The sequence below is a fragment of the Trachurus japonicus genome, chromosome 22 (assembly GCF_045865225.1).
Source record: "Trachurus japonicus isolate A0001 chromosome 22, Traja_1.0".
NCBI lineage: Eukaryota > Metazoa > Chordata > Actinopteri > Carangiformes > Carangidae > Trachurus > Trachurus japonicus.
The window spans coordinates 14,156,225-14,181,794 of NC_140928.1; the positions used below are offsets into that span (position 1 = coordinate 14,156,225).

The following is a 25,570-nucleotide window of genomic DNA, read 5'->3' on the forward strand; positions in this document are numbered from 1 at the left end:
GAGAGAGAGAGAGAGAGAGACAGAGAGACAGAGAGAGAGAGAGAGGGTTGGGTGGGTGGGTGGGTTAAACAACAAAGCAAAAAAAAAAAAAGAGAGACTGGTGGAAATCAACTTTTTCTCTGCTCCCATGATTGGAAATTACACAACTACCACAACTACCTTGATTCCAAAACCCAAACTCTGTGCCACTTCCCTTTACCCACAATTCAACACAGTAAGTGGCTGGGAGGGAGGAAAGGAGGGGAGGGGGGGAGAGAGACTGAGGTGACGATTCAGACATCTCACTGCTGCCTGCAGATGACAGAGATTTTCCTGCCTCTGGCCGGGCATGTCCCTGTCTTCCCTCTCATAACAGTCTATTCCTGCCCATCCTGTCTCTTAAAACAGCCCTCACCACTCCTAAAGCGCCCTTTCCTCCATCGCTCTTTATTGCCCTCTCTGCAGACACTTGAGAGAGAACAGGCCATTGCACATCCATATAAATCCGGGGCATGAGTCAACTTCTCTCTTGACCAAGCAGTGGCATAATCGAGCTTTCGGCAGACGTAGCTTTCACCAACCTATCATCGCACTTGAGAAGTTGTTGCTTTTTTCTTTTTTTTGGATTGCTGCAATTGCCGATTTCGATTTTCAGGGGCGAAAATGAAAAAGTGCGCTTGTGCGAAGTGGACAAATTGCAGACATGTAGCTGTAGGCAACAACAATAAAGCTGGAGTGCGTTTGCTCAGCGAGGGAGGAGCTGCTGAGAAAGAGGCTGCAGAAAATGGTCAGAGCTTACCTGGCCTCTAATACTGGCAAAGTCCTTCTCTATCCAGGTAATATGAGACTCGTGCTGAGAGGGGGAGCATGCTGGTGTTAATATGGGTTACACACAGAACACATGTATTTGGTTTAACAGATGGATACACAATTCATCCTTGCAGGTACACCTCACTTACACACACACACGCATGCGCAAACACAGAGGAGGGTACGAGTGCGTTCACACTGGTGACAGGAAACCTCTTTTCCCTCCTAGTTCTCACTTCCTCTTTTCTCGAAACGATTTCACTTCCTTCCTGCTCGATAACTCCAACACCGTCACAGCAGGGGGGGGGGGCGAGCTTCCTAGCAATAATTACTATATGACAGATTCTGAATTTAGAGCAGTCCAGAAATGATTCTTTCTAATGGTGTTTTGTGCTCGACTGCACAGAGTCACAGGACTCTGATACTGAGTCTCTGTATTGTTTCAGCATATAAAAATGGTTTTGAATGAGTAGTTTCAGTTTTGTTGCTGGTTCTGTTTGACTATGTAGTGCAACAAGGGATGAGCTGAACACTAGGTCACACTGAAACAGAAAGCGCATCCCTCGACTGGGAAAATCAGTTGCACTTCATGAATGAAAGGACGCTGGTTTGAGTTTTTTTTTTTTTTAAACTAAGCGTTTTTGATTGAGGCTTAGAGGAAGTGCACAATAAACATGTCCCCCTGCATTTCCTCTCACTGCCCAGCTGAGAGGACGGCAGCTCAGCTTCACATCCACCCTCACAGATGAAACCCCTTCCTCTCATCCCAAAATATCACACCACACACACGCACTCACACACACACACACACACAGCTGCATAAAGCTTCGGGCAAGTCCCCTCACATCGATCACCCCGGCACCACTGACACTCAGACACTCACACATATATATAACACAAGCATACAGATGCTAACTTCTCCTCAAACATACACGAAGAAGTGGCCACTTGCCTGTCGTAAGCGAGTTTTGGTGCGGAATAGAAAGCTCCACATGCCTGTGTCCAGATATTTCCATGTCAATGATGCTGTGACTGGTGTCAGAGAGACAGAGAGTCACCCTCACTGGCTTTTTGTGACACAATTAGCCAACACTGGCTGTATGCAATACCACAATGACAAAGATGAAAATCTGCCTGCTTCTACATACGCTGCAAAACGGGAAGTGAGGTGAAGTTGTAAAAATGGACACGAGCTGCAGACTTATCAGGTCCGAGGGTGGGGGGTGGGGGGGTGGGGGGGGTTATTTCCAGGGAGTGTTGCTTCATTGGGGAAAAAGCAGCATAGGCTGGGAGTGGTGGAATGAGAGAGGACGAGAAGGGGAAACAACACTGTTCCCAGAGCGTGCAACAATTACCGTCAAGTCAAACAAAGCAGAGATTTCGCTTTGCATATCTAAGCTCCGTGTGTGTGATTACACAAGTTTCTGTTTGCATCCACAGGAGCTCACAGAGCCGCAGAGGAGCACTGACTTCACACTGATGCACCCAACAGGGAGAAAATGTCATTTATGCAGATTTCAAACACAATTTCCACTAGAGTCTCATCTGGCAAGACTACAACCAAATGCATCTGCTGTATTTCAAGGTTTTCTTTGATGATTAAACACGCTTTTACTGACTTGTGCCTCTCTTGTGATAGCTAAAAAAGCAGATGCACCTTCTGGCAGGCAGTTGTGGTGTAATGACGCTCACTAAACACTAGGGGCCAGTGTAAGTCCAAGTCTGCAGCCAGGCCAGTGGGGAAGTGCTGTGGAGAACAGTGCTCTGAGATCTATGAGCTTTAAGCCAAGTAAGGGCATGTTCACATTGTTAGCTCATGCCTCCTGCAGATCCCCTTGTTGGCTCTGACATCAATTACACTGAGGGAGACATAAAGCGAGACAGAGAGGGAGCATGTGGGAGGTGGCTGAGGCCGGTCTGCAGCTCCAAAGCTGTCCAATCACAGCAGTAAAGGTCACACGGGTTTAAGGTCCACAACAGCCCTAACTGGTCCAAGCATCTTAAAGCATTTACGTAAAAAGGCCTAACCTACTGAATGTGATGATAAGGTTCAGAAGATTCATAAAAAAATAAGACAGGATGTAAAAAGAAAGAGAGAAAGTACAATCGAAATGGTGTGTAAACACAAGGAAAGAAGTTGTGTAAGTGATGTGAAAAAGACGAGACAATCACAGTGTTTTGTCTGTTGTCTCCGTTTGCCGCTCGAGCCTCCGCTCTGTCCTGGAAAACAGAGCGGCAGCAACCTGCATGATCTCAAACGCCTGACAGCTCTGACTGTTGGAACAGAGAGGAGGAGAGAAAGAGAGAAAGTCCAGTGCTGGAGACAGCGTAAATGACTGGTGTACATGGAGGGAGACAGAGCAATCTAAACATACATCCAGCCAACTGTGGCTCAGTCTCATTACAGTGAAAACAAATATCCTACACTAGACGTGTGAGCATGCACACACACAGACACGCACACACACAGGGGAAAAATAAACTGCATAGGTACTTTGCAGCAATGCTCTGACTGTGACTAAGATTTTGTGATTATGTAATTAGAGCTGAAGAGAAAAGGTGACTCTTGAAAATATTGTAGGCAGTGTGTCAAAAATAATACCACTGTGAGAATGTGTGCCATATTTTTAGGCATCATTTTCTCCATAAACCCTTCCTAAAGCATTTCAAGGCTTGATCTACTAACAAGTAATTAATCATAATTAATCATTAAGTTTACCCAACTTCAGCTTTGTGTTTCATGTGAAAAAAAATTCTAATAACGTTCATAACATTTCTATCTGCAGACTTGATTTATCTTGCCCAGGTCAGTGCACCTTTTGGCTTGCTGGCACCATGCAATACCTGCTCATTAGTCTAGTCTACTCTGACTCATGTATACCTATTGACTTGGATTGATTGCTGTTTCAAAAAACAAAACAAAACAGATGACCAGTGCAGCTGTTACTGTTCTTATAAAAAGCATTAGTAAATGATTCATCAAAAGCCATTAGTCACTACTTTAAAAGTACTTTATAATAGATAAAGATAAAGAGAATAATGGAAGCTTGAGCTGCATTATATGTCTACAGCTTTCCAGTTTGATTATACATCTTTCTACACAGATGGGATTTCTAGTTTAGCAACACATAACTAGTTAAGGGACACCAAATGAGGTTTGTGTGTGTCTTCAAGCACGAAAGTCCAGACATGTCTGCAGGCAGTCACCCAAATCTGTCAGGTGAGAGACAGGAATGTCTCTCTCTGTCTCTATCAGTCTGAAACTCTCTCCTCTCTCCCCTGTCATCAACTCTGATGGCATGGGCCTGCAGAGCGCCGCTGTATTTGGGATGGCAGAGCTGACTCATTCTTTCAGCTCGTTTCTTTCACATTCGTTTTTCCTTTTTTTTTGTCCCCATGATGAACAGGCTGTTCCTGTGACACACCCTCTTTTCACTTTGCCCAACAGCCTCTCCATCTGTCCACCTTCCCTTTGTCCTTTCCCCTGTCCTGTTTGTTCTCTCACTCTCTTTTTATGCCCTCTAGCAGCACCTGCTGTGACAGCCATGACTGACAGGCGGACAGAAAAAATAAAGAGTAAAGCTGCAGAGGGACATTCACCTGGTCCAAATGCTGTCCTCAAACATCCCATCATGGTACTTTAATACTAACTCAGCCTGGGGCAGGTAGGCAGAGAACAGATTTAAAGAGTATCTGGAGAAAAGAGAGAGATGGAGGGAAAGAAATAAAAAGTTTAAGTTCAAACTGACAGAATTACCCACAGGCTTACAAAGAACAAAGGCCTAGCAGCAGCGCACATACTGAAAGTCTTAATCCCTCACTACATTATGTGATTATCTCCGTCTTTGCAAGTTTGGCTGCTGTTATGCCACAGACAGATGAAAGACAAATGTTTGGGAAGAGACAGTAGCAAATGGATGAACTTTTAGGAACAACAAACATTAAAGAATGCTGCCAACAAACTAAATTAATTGCATATACAGTATCACAAGTCGGAGCAGTCCAAATAATGGATATACATATTATACTATACAGTATATAAAAGTGGTGCATTTTACATACAAAAGAACTGCAGACATAAAAAAGAAAGAAGAACAGAGAGGCTGTTGTTTTGCCCCTTGACCCCTTGGTGGAGGGGAGCATTGGGGTTAATACCCATCCTATAGCAGACTTTGCCATCTGTCCCATCATCAACAAAACAAACATGTTTTTATAAAACAACCGACTACATTCACAACACACCGCATCACATGGCATCACTGAGTGACAACAGCAAATGTCCTCTGAACAAGTCACGACGGGCACGGGTTTATTATAGGCTAGTTTTATATCAGATGCCATGGACAAGTGAAGTGTATGGTACAGGAAATGTAGCAGAGGTAGCACAGGATTAGCACAGATGCTACAGGAAATCCTGCATTGGCATCTGTAATATTAATAGCTGCAGCAAAGGATAGCAGTAAGATGATAGGCAGTTCAGCACCGGGCCAGTTGACATGAAGCCATAATGGTCTTGTGTAATATCTAAAGTGGCAACAATGGTCAATAAATGCATTAAAAAGACAAAAAAAAAACAAGGGACAGAAGTGGCAGGAAGGACAGAGAGAAGAGAACAAAAGCGAGGGATAGGAAGATAAGTGGGAGAGATAGATGAGACAGAGAGAGAGAACAGGACGAGTGGAATGGATGCTGGTGATATATACACAATGAGGTCATCGGAGTTGAAGCTTAGCTGGCTGACTGCAGAGGAAATGTGTAGCACTCTACAGCACCATGCAAGAAATACAGAGACACATCTGCATGTAAGTGTGGGGGCACAGGGCTGTCACCATGATGACACTGTATTCTTAATAATTACAATTCTAATGCAGCTATGAAATTACAATCAAATTATGTTGTGTTTAACACAGTGGAATGATGACACAGGGAAAAAAAGACAGTAATAGAAATTGATCCAGGTGGATGAGCCTTCTGAACCATCCACTCACACTAACACACACAGGTAGGAGGTAGAACTACTCTGTCAAATCAGCTGTACAGATTCTCCTCAGTGCGTTCAATACTTTTATCATGTGTCATCCAACTCTATTAAAACATAACTTTATTTATAGATTGCAATGGTATAATTTCTCCGTGTGTGAATTTCTGGATGTCATACAAATGTCTTGTCAGAGATTAATTCAAGTTCAACCCATAAACGAATAAACAATAACATCCCCTGAGCTTCCCCTCGCTTGTCTCCAATTTCTATGTCATCGCTCAACCATCCCCGCTCTCATAGTTCAAACTCTTCACACCAGGCGGAGCAGTCCAAAATAGCAACTTCATATTTCAGTCAATACTTCCTGCTTCCTCTCTCTCGTGGTTCCACTCTTTCCTTAAATATCAGCCTACCCACTCAGCAAAGACGACTCAAAACACAACTCACACAGGTCATGAATCAAAACACTGGTGTATGCATCCTTCCTGAACTTGTCTTTAAAAACACTTTTGATCCTTTTGTGCCTTCAACAACATGTCTGATTATTAGTAGATAACTTAATTTCATTGATAACAAACTTATGACAAGGCCTTTTATGGCCAATATTTAACCAGCCTAAGCAGCCACACCCTCATTCTCCTCCAGTGAGGTAAGACAAGAACTTGGATATACATCTGGAGTCTTTAGTTACATCTCCTTACTTTATTTAAAAGCATACAAAGGAAGAAACATATTAATGCACAAACTAGGTTTGAAGATACAATCCAAATTCATCATCAGAGAATGGATATTAAACTATGTATCGATTTGCACTTTATTTATCCATCAAATATCAATTGCTGTTTTTTTTGGTAGTTGAAAGTGGTAAAAACAATGCTACATGAGCAATAGCTACAGTAAAGATTAGCGGAACATTTTAGTAAGTTTCCCAAGGACACTCCCAGCAGACCCAGGGTAACACTATCATTCATCTGGAGTTGTGTTTATAGCTATTCATCAAATGAAAGTCCAGCATTTACTCTGTTTTTCCTTCTGTTTTCTGCACCTGCTCCTGAGGGAATTATCTGGCTCTTTGGCTCCTAAATGCTTCACCTGCTGGTTGCTAACTGTGTCCGTCTGTTGTTTGGCACCGGGCAGGTAGCATACATTTGGTTCTTCAAAAGCTCGCCAGTAACAAACAGCTGTGTCTGCACATAGAGTTAATGACTGAATCACAAGAGCGAGGAAAAGAGGCAACGACCTGTTGTTGATATAAAAATAGGCTATGTGATAAAATGCAGAAAGACAAAAATAAGTGCCTGCTTTCCAGATCAAAGATGGGGGCACAGCCAACACTTACCAGCATTTGTTCGGTGGTTAGTACCGTAAATGTTTGCCAGACAGTGTTGAACCAGTATGAATGAAAATCCTTCTGAAGCCCATTTTTCAACTGAAGTCCTGTATCCTTATACCCAACACACAGCCAAGATGAGTAAGTGTTCTGGCACAGACACAAAAACGTGAAGATCAGGAGTCACTTCTTCTCCAATGAAATCTTGATAGAATGAAAAAGATGATGAGGGAGGTAACTGCTGCGTCGCGTAGTCCAGAATATAGATCTGTCACCATGTTTGTCAATTTAAACTACCCGTACTGCTCGCACAGTCTGTGAGGAGTCTGGGCACACATGTGGATGTGCACATATTGGTACACCGTGTGCACAGCAGCCTCTGTTGTTTCCTGTTTGTTGCTGTAATTTTAAAAATTGTGCAATTACATAGGTAATGGTGGCTTGTATGAAATGCTATCTTGTTAATGGTTCTCTGTACATATAGGCTTTGGTGATACCGATTTTCTAAAGATATTTCAATATACTCTTAAGATATTTGATGACACAATATCATTCATATCAATAAAGAAAGAGTCTGTGATAAAAGTGCTAGTGAGTCGTGACAGGTTAAATGGATTTAACCCACTTTGTGGAAAATGCTGTAATATATGTTGTGTATCTCCATTCATCCTGAAACGAGAGCAATGATTTTTCCTATCGCCTAGCCCTACTGCCATAGCAACCAAGGTCAAAGGTTACTATACGCTCCTGGGTGGAACTGCTGAGGAAGAGAAACAGATCCAAGTGGGAAAAAAAGAAGAAAATACAGAAAGAGCCGGCCAGACCACACAAACGCAACACATCTGAAAAACATTTAAATATAAATGTAAAGAAGAATGCGGCAGGGGTTTTGTCACATCAAGAGGCAAAGAAATAAAAGGGCAGAGCTGAGAGAATAAACACCATCAGCATCCATCCATATTAATGAGAACTGTAAAGGATGAGGGGAACCGGACGGAACATTTTCCTTAATCGACCCTGAGAGGGAAAAGTGTGAAACTATGGCAACTGTGATTTCTGTCTCCATCTCCCAGCATCCTCTTTGTAAAACAAGAGGTGGTACGAGAGGCAAGCCTACACACACACACACACATGCACACACACATATACACATGGAACATGTTGATAATGCTTCCAGGTAACATTTGCCACCCTCCTCCTTCACAAATATGATCGTTTTTGTGCCTTCACACTCTTCTTCAATATGCATTTTGATGCCAGACTCCTCCTCTCTGCACCATCCATTCTGGCTGTAGAGTGACTATATCTGCATTTATTCTGTAAGGTAATATATTATGATGGCCTTTAAAAAGGCTGGTAGTGTAACTCGTGACTCATCACACTATCAGAGACCTTTCACAATACACAGTCTTATCTATAAGTCAGTGCACACACACACAGTGGATGATTAATGGGGCTGGGTCTCTGTCAGAGAGTAGCCCTAACTACTGAACTATAGTGTGTGTATGTGTGTGTATCTGTGTGTGAGAGAGAAAGTGTATGTTTGTCTGACATGTGAATGAAAATACCATGAGCAGGCAATTGAGGATTTATGAGAAGTGTGTGTTTGTGCACATCTGCTCTGGTGTGTATATAAATATATATGTGTGTGTTATCAAAAAACCTTTTTTCCTCCTTGCGACACAAGTCACAATCAGGGCTTAGTGACGCCAAGGACACTGTAACCATGACAACTAGGCCCAGAGCAGCCATGAATGGATGGAGGAGGGGATGAAGTGGATGGATGGATGGATGAGTTTGAGTAGCGTTCAAGTACAGTAGGTTCTTTTAGTGTTTTCTGTGACAATGAAACCTTCTGATATCTAGACTTGATAGTTCCAACACACAGCCATTCACAGATCCCTTCAAGGTAGTTTCATTCATAGTTTGGGCATGGTTTTCATTGGTAATAATAATTTACAGACAATTGAATTTCTGAGATCTGAGACCAACAGCAACAATAAAAAACAAAAACATTACCAACAGATGAGAAACCCCAGGTTAGCTAAAATAATGAAAGCAATTTCACTGCTGTGATATCACACTATATCAAGATCTGACGTCGGTGAGTACAATGTTTGTTGCAGCCCACAGAAATTACGGCTTAAAGTACAAAAATGCAACCTCAATAAACCTGCCTCTCCCTGAAATGATCGCTTGTAGCAAAATTAATCCTCCGAGATGATCTGAAAAACTCTTGATGGAGAGATAAAGATTAGTTTAACAGCGTCGCATGAAAACAGAGAGCAGGGAGAAAAACTATATGGCTGAGAGGCAGGAAGACGGAGCAAGAGGGAGTAATAGAGGTTATGTTGTGTACAATACAACCTCAAGATTTAGAGCCTCCTTCTAGCACAGAGGCAGGCTGGGTAATTGGACTGTAAACCATCTCCCAGCCTGTGTCTCTGTGTGTGTCAGTGTGTGTCTGTGTGTGTGTGTATATATGTGAGCCCACCAGCACCCCAAGCCACCTAACTGTTTCTGCCATTAACATCAGTTTCTGCTGATGATAAACTCAGATAAGAGGATATTCGCTTGACAGACACTTCAATCAGATGCTACCAGCCCCCTCAACGCACACACACTGAAATCTGCACATGAACATCACTAACAATCACTGATCACAGATTTACTCCCCTTAAGCACTGCTGCAAATGCACATAGGCACATTAACATGCACACACACCACACACCCTCTGCTGGGTTGGCAGACACACTCGTAACAAGGTCTTCTGACTACTGCTAAAGAATAAGGTATCATTTTAATTTGTGTTAAAAAAAACAAACACACACTCGATAAGATGTGAGCGATGATTTAAAAGGTGCAATCTCTTTTTTATTGTAGTCAGAAGGTGTGTGTGTGTGTGTTAGAGCAAAGTCTGTCCCGCTTGCGTAATGAAGCTGATTTTCCATTCCACTCTCTTGTTAACTGACTAACTCAGCATGTAGGAATAGGAACACTGAGAGTTGTTTATACATAACAGATGAACCAAACGTGGCTGCGACTATTCACTGAAAGCTATTGATTTGCTGAACGCATTTCAATCAGGCGTCACAATGTCAAACAGCTTTTTTTTTTTTTGCAAGACTTTATGTGACCTTGCTGAGAAGCTAGCATTCAGGACTTGACAAAAGGCGTTCAGCGGCAGCCAGAGTTGATTCGATGCTGTCCTCGCCTTTTGAGTGACTAATTCCACCGAGAGGGAGAGAGAAGTTTGGCTCAGAAACTTTGCGAGAACAAAATTCGAGCAGGATAAAACAGGGCAGGGCAGTCAAGGGCACCTGCTTGACTAATCGTCAAATAGCAGGGCTTTATCTGGACTGTAAGACATAATGATGAATTAGTCTTTAAGGAGGGAGCGTTGAGGAGCAGTTATGGGTGATAGAGGTGGTGAGGAAGAGAATAGGAGGATGTTGTACCAGAGTGTATGTGGTAGAGTGATGGAGGATAGTGAGAGAGAGAGAAAGAGGGCATCGTCAAGCCTCGGTGCTTTTTCTCATTTAGGCGGGCTGCGTGTGTGTCCACGTGCGTGTGTGTGAGAGTGTGCGTCATCAGGGTTCCCTCAGTGTCCGGATCCAAGCTGGAGCACCAGGTTTCACTCAATGCAACACTTTGACAGAATCCAGACGAGGCCTTTTCCACTTGTTGTTATCGCTATGATTTTTATAATCTGATCAAACCACAGTTAAAAAGCAACAATCGGCAGGTCTGGTTGCTGTTCGTCAGCCTTCTCATAAAATAATCAGATGAGCTAAACCTCACTGTCTCCGATACTGACGCATTCAGTCGCCCTACCATGTGAGGGGATGGATACACAGAGGGGTTGAAAGTAACACCAAAATGGATTGACACAATGGGAAAGACACAGTGGACATATCCAGGTCAAGTGTCAACACCCACGATGGGATCTTTAATGTCAAGGATAAAAAATACTCAGCCATAAAACAACTCAAGCAGTTAATCCATTATAAAAACATCTGCTATTATGAGGCACTGGTTATATGTTATGTGCTACTTGTTTCATTTAAAGACTATTAGACTAATAAAACTAATCTGTAAAATGATAATATCACAAAACAACACTGTCGTAGTTCAAACAGATGTAACACAGTTAAAATGATGCAATACTCATGCTGCTGCTTATCGATATGAAGCAGGATATTTTTAAATGCTTAAGTGCTACAACTATTTATGAATACACAGCATACTTCACATGAGCTTATAACTGAGAAAAGGTTCAGACATTGAGGTTTCTATAAAAAGGAGCACTCACCAATTTTCAGTAAACACGCAAACAGTTCTGATTTGATAACTAAGTGGATGATCACGCATCCACTAAATCCTATTCCGGACCACATTATTGCCAATCACTTAGGAAGCTTTCCTACAGTGTAATGTATTCTGCTGCAGCACAGATGCCATGAGGAAGGCTGTAATTAACTTCTGAAGAGGCAATACACTTCAGATAAACAGCAGCTCTCTGCACAACACGGCCCCTCTGCAGCAGCAACAGCAAGAGGGAAAAGTCTCAGGTGCATCATGGTCGCTTGGACTCAAGTGGGTGAGCTAACATGTGTTGTCAGAATCAGGACTTGTATTTGCACTTCTACTGGACTGTTGCAGTTTTAAAAAAAACTGAATCTTATTCTGATTATTAAAGCAGTTGGTGCAAATAGTCAAATAAATGCATTTCACTTACTAATCCTTGCATATTCCCTCCACAATCCAGTCTTATTTAGGCCATCTGCCACTTGTTATGACCAGGGTCTCTAAGCTGCTTTGAGCTCCTACTCTTTATTAACGCCTCATAATTTACTATCACACTTTGAGATCAGTTTTGCAGGATGTGGTCCACGCGGTGAAGGCAACTTGCAGAAGTCTGTCGATGTACACTGAGACAGGACTTGCGATATCAGCCATCTTTAAAAAGGACAGCTTGCCTTGTGAGCTGAACCATTTCCTGAACAGTCAATAACAGAGCAACGTCTGATGCTCAACATAACTGATTGGATGTTTATTAACTCCCATTCCAACAGTTCTTTGCTCTCCTCTCAAGCAGAAAATGACACTCAGGTAGCATTATGAATTTAGATTGTTAGATTTTCACTACAGCTCTTCACTTCCCGTTAGAATGATTACAACATAGTTTCAGTGCTCATGAGCCTCACTTTGCAGTTTCCTACCTTCCCTTATGACTGTGCAGTTTCATGCTACAGAATCCAAGTCCAACAGGGTGACCAAAAACTCATTGTCATTTTAGATTTCTGCTTGAAACCATCTAGTGGGAGTTTATAAGTATGAGGGGAAGTGGTTTTGAAAAATCCATTAAATGACGCAGAAGAATTGTTAAAATTGAACCATACTGAACTGAATTGACACCACACATACTTCATTTATTTCATTATAATTTGTGTGAAAAGCATTAGAGTTCTTAAATGTTTTCACACTGTGTGTGTGTAACACCATGTGTGTGTCATGTGAAATAAAATCCAATTAAAACATTCAAATATACTTTATTTATTTATTTCTATCAGATGTGCCATTTATACAGTAGATCATTCTATTGATATATTTGTTCTAAGGGCTTTGCCATAGTGTTCACAGGCTTGGCTGTTTCCCATTGGTCCTTTTCAGTTGAATTGATAAGGATGCAGCTCTACAGCAGCATGAATTAACAGCAAAAAAATAAATGAAACAACTAAATTGAAAAGTTGTCCATGATTTTTTTTATTTATTTTTTTAGAACTCCACTACTATTATAAACTCTTTCACAGCCTTTACAATAAAAGCGGCACAGACTACATTAACATTCCTATGTTATCTGAATATGAACAACATAGACTAAAATATTCTGTTTGAGTGCAACTACTCGCAGACAAGGTCAAAGGATCAGATATGAACAACGCAGGTTTAAACCACGGAAATATAAAACCACTTTACTGAAATTTTAATTAAAGCGTCTGTGTATGTAATTTGAAAATTTCTAACGTTATTGCCCCCTGGTGGCAAGAAGAACGCACTGTGGACAAATACATGTCAGTGGACTTTAATTGGATGCAAATTACTTAAACAATTAACGTGACAGGTAAATGGGTAGAGTTACTTTTTAAACATACAGACCTTTAAAAAAGAAGGATTTTTATTTTAGCTCCAATATTAAATCCTTTGCATCAAATCTAAGCTGGCCTCAGAAGGATAAAGTAAAATGAATAGGACGTTATGTAATTTCCCCTACTGTGTTGTGTGTAAAAGTAGATTAAGTTTCTGTATGTACACGGTACAAAACCAACAACTGCGACCAGTCATTAGACTATTAAGACTTATAATATATGGCTGTGGACTGAGTAATAAAACGCTGGCTGCAGAGCTGTTGGAGAACCTTGCCAAAGCAGGATGACAGTGAGCATAAGTCTTCAGGGACCTTGCTGATATTCTGGCATAAAATGGGAGCAGAAAAGAACACAGCACGCGATGCCTGTGAGGTTTCCAATCCCAATGCAATCTCCATCCCAAAAATCCAGTTAGCAAGACCATAACTTGTTTTGTGAGGCAAAGGTTACATTCTCTCTGAGTCTCACCCGCTTTCAGAGATAAAAGGATGCAACCGTGACTTCCTTCTTCTTAAAGGATGTTCTCTTGTGTATACTTCCAGTGTTTTAATCCAACCTGACACAACCCCAGAGCTCCTGTGGCTTCAAGTGACATTGGAGTCTCTCAGCTAGTGAGGCTTTCCAGCACCTGTTGTGACAACAAGGCTGTCTTCCAAGGCTTTGGGAAGTGACCGACAAAAAGGCAAATGGTGAGGAGTCCAAATCTCATTTAAGTTTTTTAATGTCCTCAGTTATTCTGTGCAGGTCTAATTGCAGGATAATTAGTTTCCTTATTTATATTGGTAGATGATGCAGCAGCATCATTGTGGCCGATGATGCCCACTGGCATTTATGTGTAAATCAGGTTAAATTGGGATGTGCGCGAACCCATTTACCATTAATTGCTGCAGCATCAGCACTGGTTTTATACACATTTAGCTTTACATAACTTCAAAGTAATATATTTTTAAACCACTACCTTTTACACAGGTTTTGTTTTTACATTGTGTTGCATTTATATACTTTTTTAGACATTCAGGCTGTTGGAGGAGACTTTAATCTCTAAATCTTGTTTTATGGAGCTACTGTATAATCCTCTCACAGTTCATCTGCTATTTGCTTAATCTGAGTATATTATTTTGATTATGAAAATGCCAACTGCTTCAAATGTTCTTTAAACATTTAAGAGCAACATGTGGGTTTGAATAACTGGCAGCTTTGTGTCTAATTAAAAGAGACATGTGTTTGGATATGTATGAGCATATCTGTCCGTCCAAAGGAGCTGCTCTTGAGTCAGATTTTTTTCTGCCACTCTGCCAGTGCTGTCTCCTGGCATGTTAGCCTAGCCCCTGGCTGTATCTTTTATGAACAGCCCTCTGCTCATTACTGTGTTAGCTAACTAGCAGCTAATCACACACCAAGGAAATGAAAGGAGGTGTTGAGGTATGAAGGCTAATAATGTGTGTTACCAAGGGAGAAAAAAAGAGACAAAGATGAAGCACAGGGTCATAGGAAGACTACAAAGAGCAATAAACTCTGACAATCCTAAGGCCAGCATGTAATAGCGCATAATAATACTGCAACAGTCGTGTCAGCGGCTTGTTAACTGAGTCAAGTAAAGGGAATACAGAGGTAAACTCCATCACATCAAGGAGCAGGAAAGATGAGCAATCCAGCAGAATCAACAAAAAATAATCAAATTCTTATTTCAGAAGCAGACGGGCAAACACCACACCCTGTCTATGTCTGAACTATATCTGGGTCCAGTGTGTGTGTGTGTGTGTGTGTGTGTGTGTGCATGTCTCTGTGTGTGTGTGCCTCCAAGGTGTCCTCTCAATGTGGAATCCGAGCCAATGCTCTCTAACTACTGAATAACATAGTGATCGAGCTGTCCGGACCACATTGCTATAAAAACACACACCCTCAACACTCCCTGCCTGCCTTGCTGTTCTTAATGGTTGTCACGACACATGCATGTGTGTGTGCGTGTGTGTGTGTCTGGATGCTTGAGCCACATCTGCGATCACCTCCCAGGCTGTGCCACAGTGCTACCATCAGCAATTCACCCTATTAAAATATAGAAGATGACATTTTTATTCCCTGTAGCATTGAACCTCATTCAATCACAGTCAGATTTTATATGGCAAATATTCATGTAAGCGCTGGCACAAACAAAAACACACACACACACACACATCCAAGAACAGCCATAAAATAAATTTGCAGAGATGAACACCTGGGGTCAGGGTTTACTTGGTAACACAGGGAATTAACTGAGGCCATGGTATATTTAATATCTAAAGTTCAACTGATTTCATCCCACGTGTACATACTGTATAAATACTGACACACCGATTGCATGTGCACAGACTAGACTCTAGTACATTAAGTGCATTTTAAGCTACATCCTGGGGCCCACTGTGATATAATCAGTCACAGACGGCTCTGTTCACTTTACCTCCAGCCTCCACTCCACTGTCAATAACTCCTCCTTCTAACCCTGTGGTGGAATGTGAAGTGTTCAGCTCTGCGGAGCTCCAAGGCGTGTCCAAACCTTGTTAATACAGGCCTCCCCGCTCACTGGGGATAACAGCCAAGCAGATGCCGGCATAATGTGTTACTCCCCTGGCATGATTTCTCACTCTGTTGCAAGATGGCGATCAGGTTTTCTTAGAAATGTTTGACACTTTCCAGGGTTGAAAACGTTGGACGGTCCTGTGCAGACCAGGAAATGGAAAACACCACAAGACACAGGAGCAAGCCGAGAGTTCACCCCTACAGCCATGCTCTGTCTTAATAGTCATTCCTACCATAAAGTTTAATTGTATTTATTTAACCTTTATTAAGCCCAGGAAAGCCCACGAGTCCTTCAGCAGCAATATCCTGTTGCACAATCTAGTTATACACACATTCACACCTTGCACACAAGCAATGCCTGCTGGGCAACTGAAACGACTGAGGGTTAAGTTGTTTGCAAGTGGATGTTTAGTGGTCAGCGGGGCAGCAAAGATAAAGATAAAATCTGTCCTAACATAAAGCAGAGAGAAAAAAGCAGCTCTCAAGTCGTATCTGGGCTCAGATTCGGATGTTTTCACAAGCAAACTAATTCAGGATCACAGGTTTGGTGATATGGTCATCATAGTATTTGCAAATAATTCTTGGCATTCGTGGGAGCTTGGCAACCAGGAGCAGCAGATGGTTGAGGAACAGAACCATATTCAGATGGTGTCAGGTTATTTATTAAACACTACAAAACTGATGTATGTGTTCTGTGTTGCAATCTCCAGCTCACTGGCCCGCCGCAAATGGGAGAATTTTTTCGTAGCTGCAAAACAACAACTTCATCCTGATGTGAGTAGGAGCTTCAGTCGGAGCCCGGGGGCTAAAATCACACACACACCACTGCAGCAAAACTGTCATACACACAAGTCCAGTTCCTTTGCATGTATCCAACCATTAGTCAGCAAAACCCAAAGGGGCAAGGAAGGGAAGTGGTTTAAGATGATAGGACGCATCTCATCGTGAGGTAAAATGCAAAACAGCCCCTGCAAGGATATGGAGGAAAAAAAAACGTAGGATCAGAGAAATGAGAGGAAGAGACAAGCAAGTGAAAAAGTTTAATATGATTTTGCTTTTCTTTCTCTGCTGCCATGAGGAGAGTTTAGCTACAGTAATTTACCTCAAAAGGTGAAACGAACAGGAGAGTGCTCCCCTTGATGGGAGTGGAGACTTTAACCTCCACATGAGGAGACTTCACATAAAGGAAATAGTTCTGGCATAGCTGCTTATTTGCTTTCTTGCTGAGGGTCAAATGACAGAACTGATACCACTCTCGGACATTTCTAGCAGATAGGAAGCTATACTGTACAGCCAGAGGTTTGTACTGTTGCTGCTATCAAAGGAAAGAGAGGAGTGCAGCTTTGCTTCTTCTCTCTTGTGCCTTATTACTTTTCATTCCTCCCCTGTTTTCCCCATCCTCCCCAGCCCTTCTACGCTCTCTAGTTTATATATAGGCCTATAACACTGTCTCCAACATCCACAACAATATCCTACTGTCTTAATTAGTGTCACTTAGCAACCACAACTATTCATAAGGAGGCAGGGATTTGCACTCTATTTTACTCCCTCGTGAATTCAAGCATAATGTAAACACATAGTAGGTACTGTACAGTCAGTGCGTGTTCTTACAGCAGCTGCATATCAGTAGCATGTGGGGTTAAATCCTAAGCAATGCAACATCCGGAGCATCATCTCATCAAGATGATCTTAAAATAGGATGATAATTCACAACATGCCACGATGACCATGAGAAAGAAGTGCTGGATACACAGCTGCCCACTGCAGGAAACAGTGCCTTGGGTCATCCAGACCATCCTCTGTGTGTGTGTGTGTGTGTGTGTGTGTGTGTGTGCGTGCGTGCATGTAATCTTTACTCTATCCAGGATTTAAGATTATACACAGGCTGATTCTGGAGAACAGAGCCTACTGTGCTCAACTCCTACCTCTGTGGAGTAAGTATGTGTCTGTGTGTCTGTGTATGTATGTGTGTGTGGAAGGTGGGCATTGCCACATAAATCAAGTGCGAGGTCAAGCATGTGTAAGAAAAAGAGAGCTGTTGCCATGCCTACAACATGCATGTGCAAACAGAGAGGCTTATGGTTACACAAATGCACGCCGCCAAGCTATGCAGCCTTGACTTTACCCCCTTCCATTTCCTGACTGGCCGGCCCTGCGGCGCTCTACGGTAGCCCAGAGGTCAAAAAGCTCATCATGCAAGCTGCAATCCCTGCCCACACACTCTCGTAAATACTGGTAAATATTTAATCAGTCTTGGAAACGCTCAGCACCAAGGCTGCACTCGTGCACCGAGCCCTTGTTCTGATTAACACACACATATGCAGAAAGGCAGGGATGCACTGTGTGTGTGTGTGTGTGTGTGTGTGTGTGTGTGTAAGCCCACGGTCACTGAGCTGAGGATAAGGACAGATTAGCTAGAGGTACGTTAGATCACTACACAGAGGACTAATGACTGTGAATATGTGTGTGTGTGTGCGTGCACATCTGCTTAACACACATCATGCCCAGGAAAATCAAAGTGTGTTTTTGAAGTGTTGACTTATTCTGCTGCCTCCTCCTCTGTCGAGTGTCTCTTCAGTCACAAAGCTCTGAACTGTGCGTCTGCGTCTGTGTCCACAAGCGACCGACTGACTGGAGGGAAAACTTTGCTGGAGCGGCCTACTGCTTCCTCTCCTCCTCCTCTCTCTCTTTCTCTCTCTCTCTCCTCTCTGTTCTCCACTTCTTTAGTCCTCCTACACCGTTTACTCCTCCCTCCGTTCCCTCTCCACTTGGCTCCTGACAAGTCCCTCGCTCCCGTCTCCGCTCCGCTCTGCCCTCCTGTCACTCGGCCAGTGAAGCACAAATACCACTCGCTCAGCACCCTGGCTGCAGTAAAAAGCCATTATCTACATTAGGGAGCTACATAAAATGTCAGTGACACCAGTGTGAGAAGGCTTTACCTCCCTCTGCCTCCTGCCTTCATGCTTGATAAGTGGGAGTTCACGCTGGAGTGGGAATCACACCGACCAAAATAAAAGCTCACACGCAAGAGACGCAAAACTGCATATTGTATAATATTGACCTCATGCTGTGTCTGTACTGAACACCGCAGATGATCGCTCTTTTACTGATTTATATGAAACAATCATCTTATGCAATTGAAAAAACAAAATGCGGGATTTGCTGCTTTTCTTTGTCTAATAATGGACCCGTTATTGATAGTGAAAATAATCCTCAATTCCATGAAACCAAATTCATTTAGCCTCACGTAGACCTAAAAAAATAGAGCTGCACAATTAATTGCAATGCAATTAAGTGAGTAGTGTCTCTTTTTATGATTGGTCAAAAGTTGTAGAGTTGTGGTTTTTGCAGGAGAAAATGTTAAATGTGTGTTTGGGCCAAAGGAGACGCCTTCAAATCAATCAGCCGTCCAAAAACCACTTACATTTAATTTATAGAAATAGAAACAGAGAAAAGCAGCAAATCCTAACATCTGATGAGCTGGATTTAAAGGATCAACAAAACTGTTGTTGATAATCTCCTGTCAGTCGACCCATCAAGCACTTATCATTTTTGGCCAAAACATGACTCATGCATTCATCGTGTATGTCCATGTACTTTCTCTCATTGCGGTCCTTCACCATTATTTATCTTATGATCAATAAACAGCATAATGGCTCCATGTGGCTACCTTGTGGTCCCGCCTTTATGTCTGTTATACCAACAATCAACAGTCCTCCATTTGCAGGGATGGAGAAAAAAAATCATGAATTATCCAATTATAAGCCTGCTTGCTTTTGGCAGGATGGCTGCCAGTTGATTTAATGTGAAACCATGACAACCGATTCTCATCACACAGTGGGAGCATTACAACTTCAGGATAATGTAATCTATAATCTGAGACAATCTGCGGTAACAAAAGAAGCACAAGGCCTGAAAGGTATTTCCTGGGTGCTTTAGTAAGTAATATAATATCTTATAAATTATTTGAATCTTTAATACAGCCTGGCAGGAACTTTTAAAAGTGCCCACTAACTTTTTTCTTTGACAGATTTTAAAGGCTGTGGTGGACCTGGATGGACACACAGTTTCTTTTGTGGTTTCATATGTATTTGTCTCACTGGTTTGAAGTGGCAGGGGCTCACTTAGACAATAAGTGAGGTCCTATACATCCCTGCACCACCAGGATTTAGATACATGAATTAAAATCTGATAATAGTTTAGGATCTGTCTGCTTATGTTGCCAGGCTTTTCAAATCAAATCACATCAAAGCGCTCCCACGTAGTCCTCAAGATGCTGATTATGAAGGTTAAACTTTTAATATATAATTACTGAGGGGGTGTTTTTCCTAAATTTACCTAAAAAAAAAAAGCTAATTTAGTCAAGAATAATTCATGTTGGAGAGAAATACTTCTAAATGGACAGCAAGTTTTCATGAGCTTTAATGTGTAAGTTGCCAGGTTGTGCCTCTGTACCATTGCCACACACACACACACAACCAGTATAGAGAGAAATTGACTCGGCTTCACTAATAAAGCAAAACACAATTAAGAGTGAGAGACCATTGTTGCTTCATTGAGACCATCAGTTCATTAGTGAGGCAATCTAATGCATTTGATTGGGTGAATTGCAACAGGCTGAATAAATTAGCTCCCAAGAGTCCGATCAGATCTGTACTTTGTCATTGTGCCAGATCAGAGCGGTTTCTGATTTATAGATGCTGTGAAGCAGCATCCAGCAGCTAAAACCTTTGGTTTCTGACAGCCTGCTGGCTACCACAGCATGAGCAAACTCATGGATGTCTATTATATGATATAAATACACAACATGGGCTTACTGTGGGTCATTGATTTTTTTTTTTTCCTTTAAAGAGATTCTGCCTCACAAACTATGAAAATACCATTGTTCTGGATTTCCTGTTAAAATCAATGAGATATTGTCCTTGGTCAAAACGTTGACCAAGGACAAAGGTTGATTATTGACTAATCTGACAATTGTTTGGAATATTAACTCATTAACGTCCATCAGAATTTCCTGTGGTGACGTCTTGGTCCGACCTCGCTGCAAATCAAGCGCCAACAACTAGATCACCCAAAATTATCACAGGAGCTCCAAAAATGGCAGCGATCTTGCTCGATGCTCTGTGGACCTTGAATAAGGTCAATCTAGCCTGCTATGCTAATTAAATTTTCACTTCTTTTTGACAGTCCTGCTGTCTTTTTTTCCCAAATCACCTTATTCATGAGCTTCTTTCTAAGACACAAAGAAATGTGCCGATTGGTTTGGTTTGGCTTTTTGAGTAAAGTCTTCCTCCCAGGTATCCCCCCCTAGAGCAATGAAGAAGAAATGATTTGTTGCTAGAAACAGGTAAGGTATGAGAGAAAATCATTGTCAACCTGGCTTTGTGCCCAGGAGTAAATTGCTGGTAATCCCTCTGTGACCAGATGGATCCGTTGAGTTCCCTCTCAGGTGACTGTGCTCGGTTGTCTGATCCTCCCATCAATACACCTCACCAGAGACCAGTCAGTAACAGCTACTTTACCTTATCAATATAATTGTTTTTTAATGTATTTTTGCTATTGATACTCAATGAATCAACATGAAACTTAATGAATTAATTGGCCCCATTAATTCACAGACACAAATCTAAGGTTATAGGACAAACTGTAAATTTGTTCCCAAACCTGGTTGCGTCTGGTCCTTTATTTTCTAAACACTGCTGTGAGCAGCTCAATTGCTAGTGATTTTTTTTCCACATTGTTTTGTCCTGAATGATTTTTAGATGCCTGAAAGGTCAAAAAATATGTAGCCTGGAAAAATAAATAGTTTTTGAGCTTCTGAATTTAGTTCATATTTCCAACCATTGTTAAAAAAGTTTAGTTTCATAATCCCATTGAACTCCACCACTAGACTGAAGGACCACTTGTCGACTGAAGGAACTAAATAATTATAATTTGGATGCAGCCGTAATCACCGCTATTCAATTTGATTTCTACCTCACTTTATTCTATATTTATGTCTCCTGACCTGAAAGAGATGACAAAAAAGGCTTAAAAACTGACCGTAGAGTCACCGTGTTTAAACCCGGTGGAGCCTCACTCTCTGCGGTCACCTTTACTATCAGGTTAATGGCTCTGAAAAAGCAGGGGAGGGACAAACGCAGCAGTAGCTGGGTAACATGCTCTTGTGTATTCACCAAGTTTTCTATCATATGAGGAGTCACAGAGAGAAATGTCAGGAGACAGTGGATGGCTCATTAGTGCTGTGGATGTATTCTCCAAGGGCCAGAGGACTGACTTAACCTCATCACCCTCAGACATACACATGCACACACACACACACTGGCACACACATACCTTAACACTAAGTGCGATCACTTTACCATTTTATAAAGCCCATTTCAGGTTTTAACATTTGCATTAGTGAGCTAAGGCAGGTATGGTCTCAATTGTTACCTTTTCCTCCCCCCTCACTCCCCCTTTCTCCTCTGTTCCTCCCATTAAGTCTGCTGGAGCCAGGTAACTCCCATGGCTAGAGTAGATAACAGCAGCCATTATCAGATTCCCAGCATTTAGACAGCAGCTCCGTATTGATTACTGCACCGCCTGGTTACGACTGCCCTGCCCGCATGGTGCCAGAACGGTCTGGGGGACAAGGTCTGCCCCCATCCACAACAACAAAACAGGATTTAAAAGTGAGATGTATATTTAAGGACTCACTTACTCTCACCATGCAAGTCAAAATCAAGCATTATCATCCCATCTTATGCCATCTATTCGTCTCTTTTGGGAAACATGAGCAACCAGTACAGATACAACATCTTGTCACCCTGATGAACAAGATTACATAAATTATCAGATTACTGAAACACCCCCCCAATTCATTAGCATAACCTGGTACAGTACACGGTCACAAGGCAGCCTGAGCCAGAGCCATCATTAATAATCATCGACTTTTAGCAGAGTCACATTGCATTGATATGATTAGGGATGCATCACTCCAAATGGCAGGATTGGCATCATTGTTTCTGTATCAGTGGCAGCAGAAGGTGTGAAATGATTGATGCAAAGTACTGTAAAAAATGACCATGGTGTCAAAGCAATTATTTAAATGTGATTTTGCATATTGCTGTATGCATATATTGATTTGGGGATATATCTTAAATAATTATTGGGATAATCATTTCAACCTTTGCTTCCATTTAACCAATGGTATTTTTCTTTTATTCTGAAAATCAACCTTCTTATCAACTGTCCAAAGCTTGTGTTTTTTTTTTCACATCATCAAGCATTAGTGTTTTTTGACCAGCTCCAGCTCCCGGTTGCTGACTCCTTTGACTCAAACCCCACTTTCTCATCCTGTGCACTCAGCTCTGCCTCAGTCTGAGCACATTGTTCTGAAGTGAAAGAAAAGACGACATGCTCTTCAGAGCCTCTCCCCCTTGAGAGCGAGGACAAATAAAAAAAAAAAAAACAAGCTTAGCAAGGAAGAACATTTCCTTGTCTACACGGCCAGAGTAATAGTCTACTGGAGGAAACAGGATCACGTTTCAGGGCTGGACAATAAGGCAGCAGAGGCCAGCCAGGAGGCAGGAAAGGGCTGACTCAATGATTTTCTGTGTGCGTTTCTCTGCATGTGCATATTTGTGTGTGTTTGTCTCTGTATGATGTGTTGTCAGCAGGACAGATGAGGACATGCAGGATGTGTAACGCTACAGCACTATCATATTGACCCAGACACATCACTACACTATACACGGTGGTCCCGGCCGTCGCCCGATCAGCCTCACTCAGACAGAATCCAACACATTAGACTCCCGCCAGCTAATGCCCTCCGAGGGCCGTCAATGCAATTGCTAAATAAATAAATCAACACACAGTCACACATTTGCGAGCACAGACATGAGAGAGCGCGGCGGCTTTCTAGTCCTCCCCCAGCGGAGAGAGGAGCAGCTAATAATGAAGATTCACGCTGGAATTTGCCCTTTGATGGAATTTCGCCTTCATGGAAACGCACAAACAAAAGGATTCTTTGCACAAATTGCGTCAAAGTCCTCAGTCTAAATTATTGGATGTTAAGCTGGATGAATGTAACTGAGTCATATTTGTGTGTGTGTGCGTGTGTGTGTCCATCCCAGGGAAGCCACGTACCTTGACAGCAGGCGTGACTCCATCCTCAGTGGTGCTCTGCCCATTCTGTCAAGAAAGCACACAAGGGAAAGAGTCAGTGTGTGTGTGTGTCTTACACTGCATGCATGTGTGTGTATGTTTGTGCTTTTAATGACAGAAAGAGAAAGAGAGAGGAGAGGGAGAGAGTTGCAAGAGAATATTTGCAAGACTGTGTGGGTGGCTACAGTCCATTGTATCCAGCACTTTGCTCCTCCGCTGGCAAACCTAATAATCTAAGGCTGACACACAAATGCACATCGCTCATTCGTTCCCCAGTAGGTACGTCTCACTGAAAAGGGTAATCATTGTTATTTGTAAAACAACAGCTTGCCAAAGGCGATTCAGAAAATCAACATGTTGTTGATACAGCAGGAGTGGGTGGAAACTTTGAACAGAGTGGGATTTCAGTCACATTAGGTGATTAGATGTATCTCTCTCTCACACACACACACATACACACAGAGATAAAGAGGGAGGTTGATGAACAGAGGATAGAGGTGATTTTGTGATATTAGTTTGATCTTTACAGTAGTTATTAAAAAGAAAAAGAAACTGAGCCATTTTCATGTCAAGTCAGATTAAGATCGCTTGTTATTGCCCATGTGATGTTTACAAAGGCCAGACTGGAAGAAAAACACAACATCCCTGTGACGGATTGTCCAGAGGAACTCATTGTGTTTCTACATTTAGACAGGACTTGATTGATAACAGCAGGAGAGTGAACACATCTTTCTTACTAAAGCGAGGCTTAAAAATCAGTCCTGGATTGATCCCAGCCACACAAGAGGTTAAAAACAACAACGAATAGGTAAAATCATATCTGTTTCAGAATCATCAGGTATTTTTTTTGTTAATTCATTCATTTTTTTTTTTTTAAACCAATCCATTGGCTGTGTATTTACAGATTGATAGAATTTGGACTTTTCAATGAGAGAGAATGAACTGATGCAGATTTTAAAAATTTGTTGAAAAGCCACACCAGACAAATTATCATTAAAAATAAAGAATATAAAACATCTTGAGATGGTATCTTAAAGAGGAAAAAAAAAATTCCCACTTTTAGTTCCTAGTATGGCAAACTGTGAATGCCAAGGATCCTACATTTCCTGTGATGCAGCTGTGACAAGTAAATTGACTTTGATGTCAAATCTTAGTTTAATAAAGAGGGCTGCCTTGCACCAGTGAGAAAATAAATCCATGAATGATAACTGACCCTTTAAAGCCATCAAAGAAACACTGCTGGGCCCAGAGTCAAGTTGTCTGGCCAAGTGCGAGAACCCCCTCCTCCTCCTCAGTAACAACTCCCCCAACCCCCTTTTTCCGCTTCTTGCTTTGTTTTTCCATTACAGAGGGGCGACCCTGAGGTTGTTCACTTCCTACATGCCCTCTTCCCACTTCCTCTTCCTTTCCACTACACAGAACAGACAGGCAGTCAACACAATGACAAGCAGTGGCCTTAACAATCAAACACTAAACCAAGAGGCTAATAGAGTGAGTGTGGATGCCAGAGGGGGCTCAGGCGGTGACAACAGTGCAGCCTTGTTGGGCTCTTGTAGGCTCAAGGGAAAAGGGGCCTTGTGAGGAGAAAGAACACAGACTGTGGATCCGCATCACAA

At 42.1% G+C, this 25,570-nt stretch overlaps 1 protein-coding gene across 4 annotated transcripts in view; it reads right to left on the bottom strand.

Annotated features, from left to right (window-relative positions):
• The window catches only part of rps6ka1 (ribosomal protein S6 kinase a, polypeptide 1), a 50,711-nt gene that overhangs the window by 12,349 nt on the left and 12,792 nt on the right, over nt 1-25,570 (bottom strand). For 2 of the 4 annotated variants that reach the window (XM_085767466.1, XM_085767470.1), the window contains exon 2: nt 23,937-23,981. In XM_085767466.1, coding sequence (XP_085623592.1) covers nt 23,937-23,981 — 45 coding nt within the window. Of the gene's footprint in view, nt 1-778; nt 833-1,721; nt 1,885-11,839; nt 11,921-23,936; nt 23,982-25,570 lie in introns of those variants that run through there. The other 2 variants (XM_085767468.1, XM_085767471.1) reach the window with 2 other exon arrangements.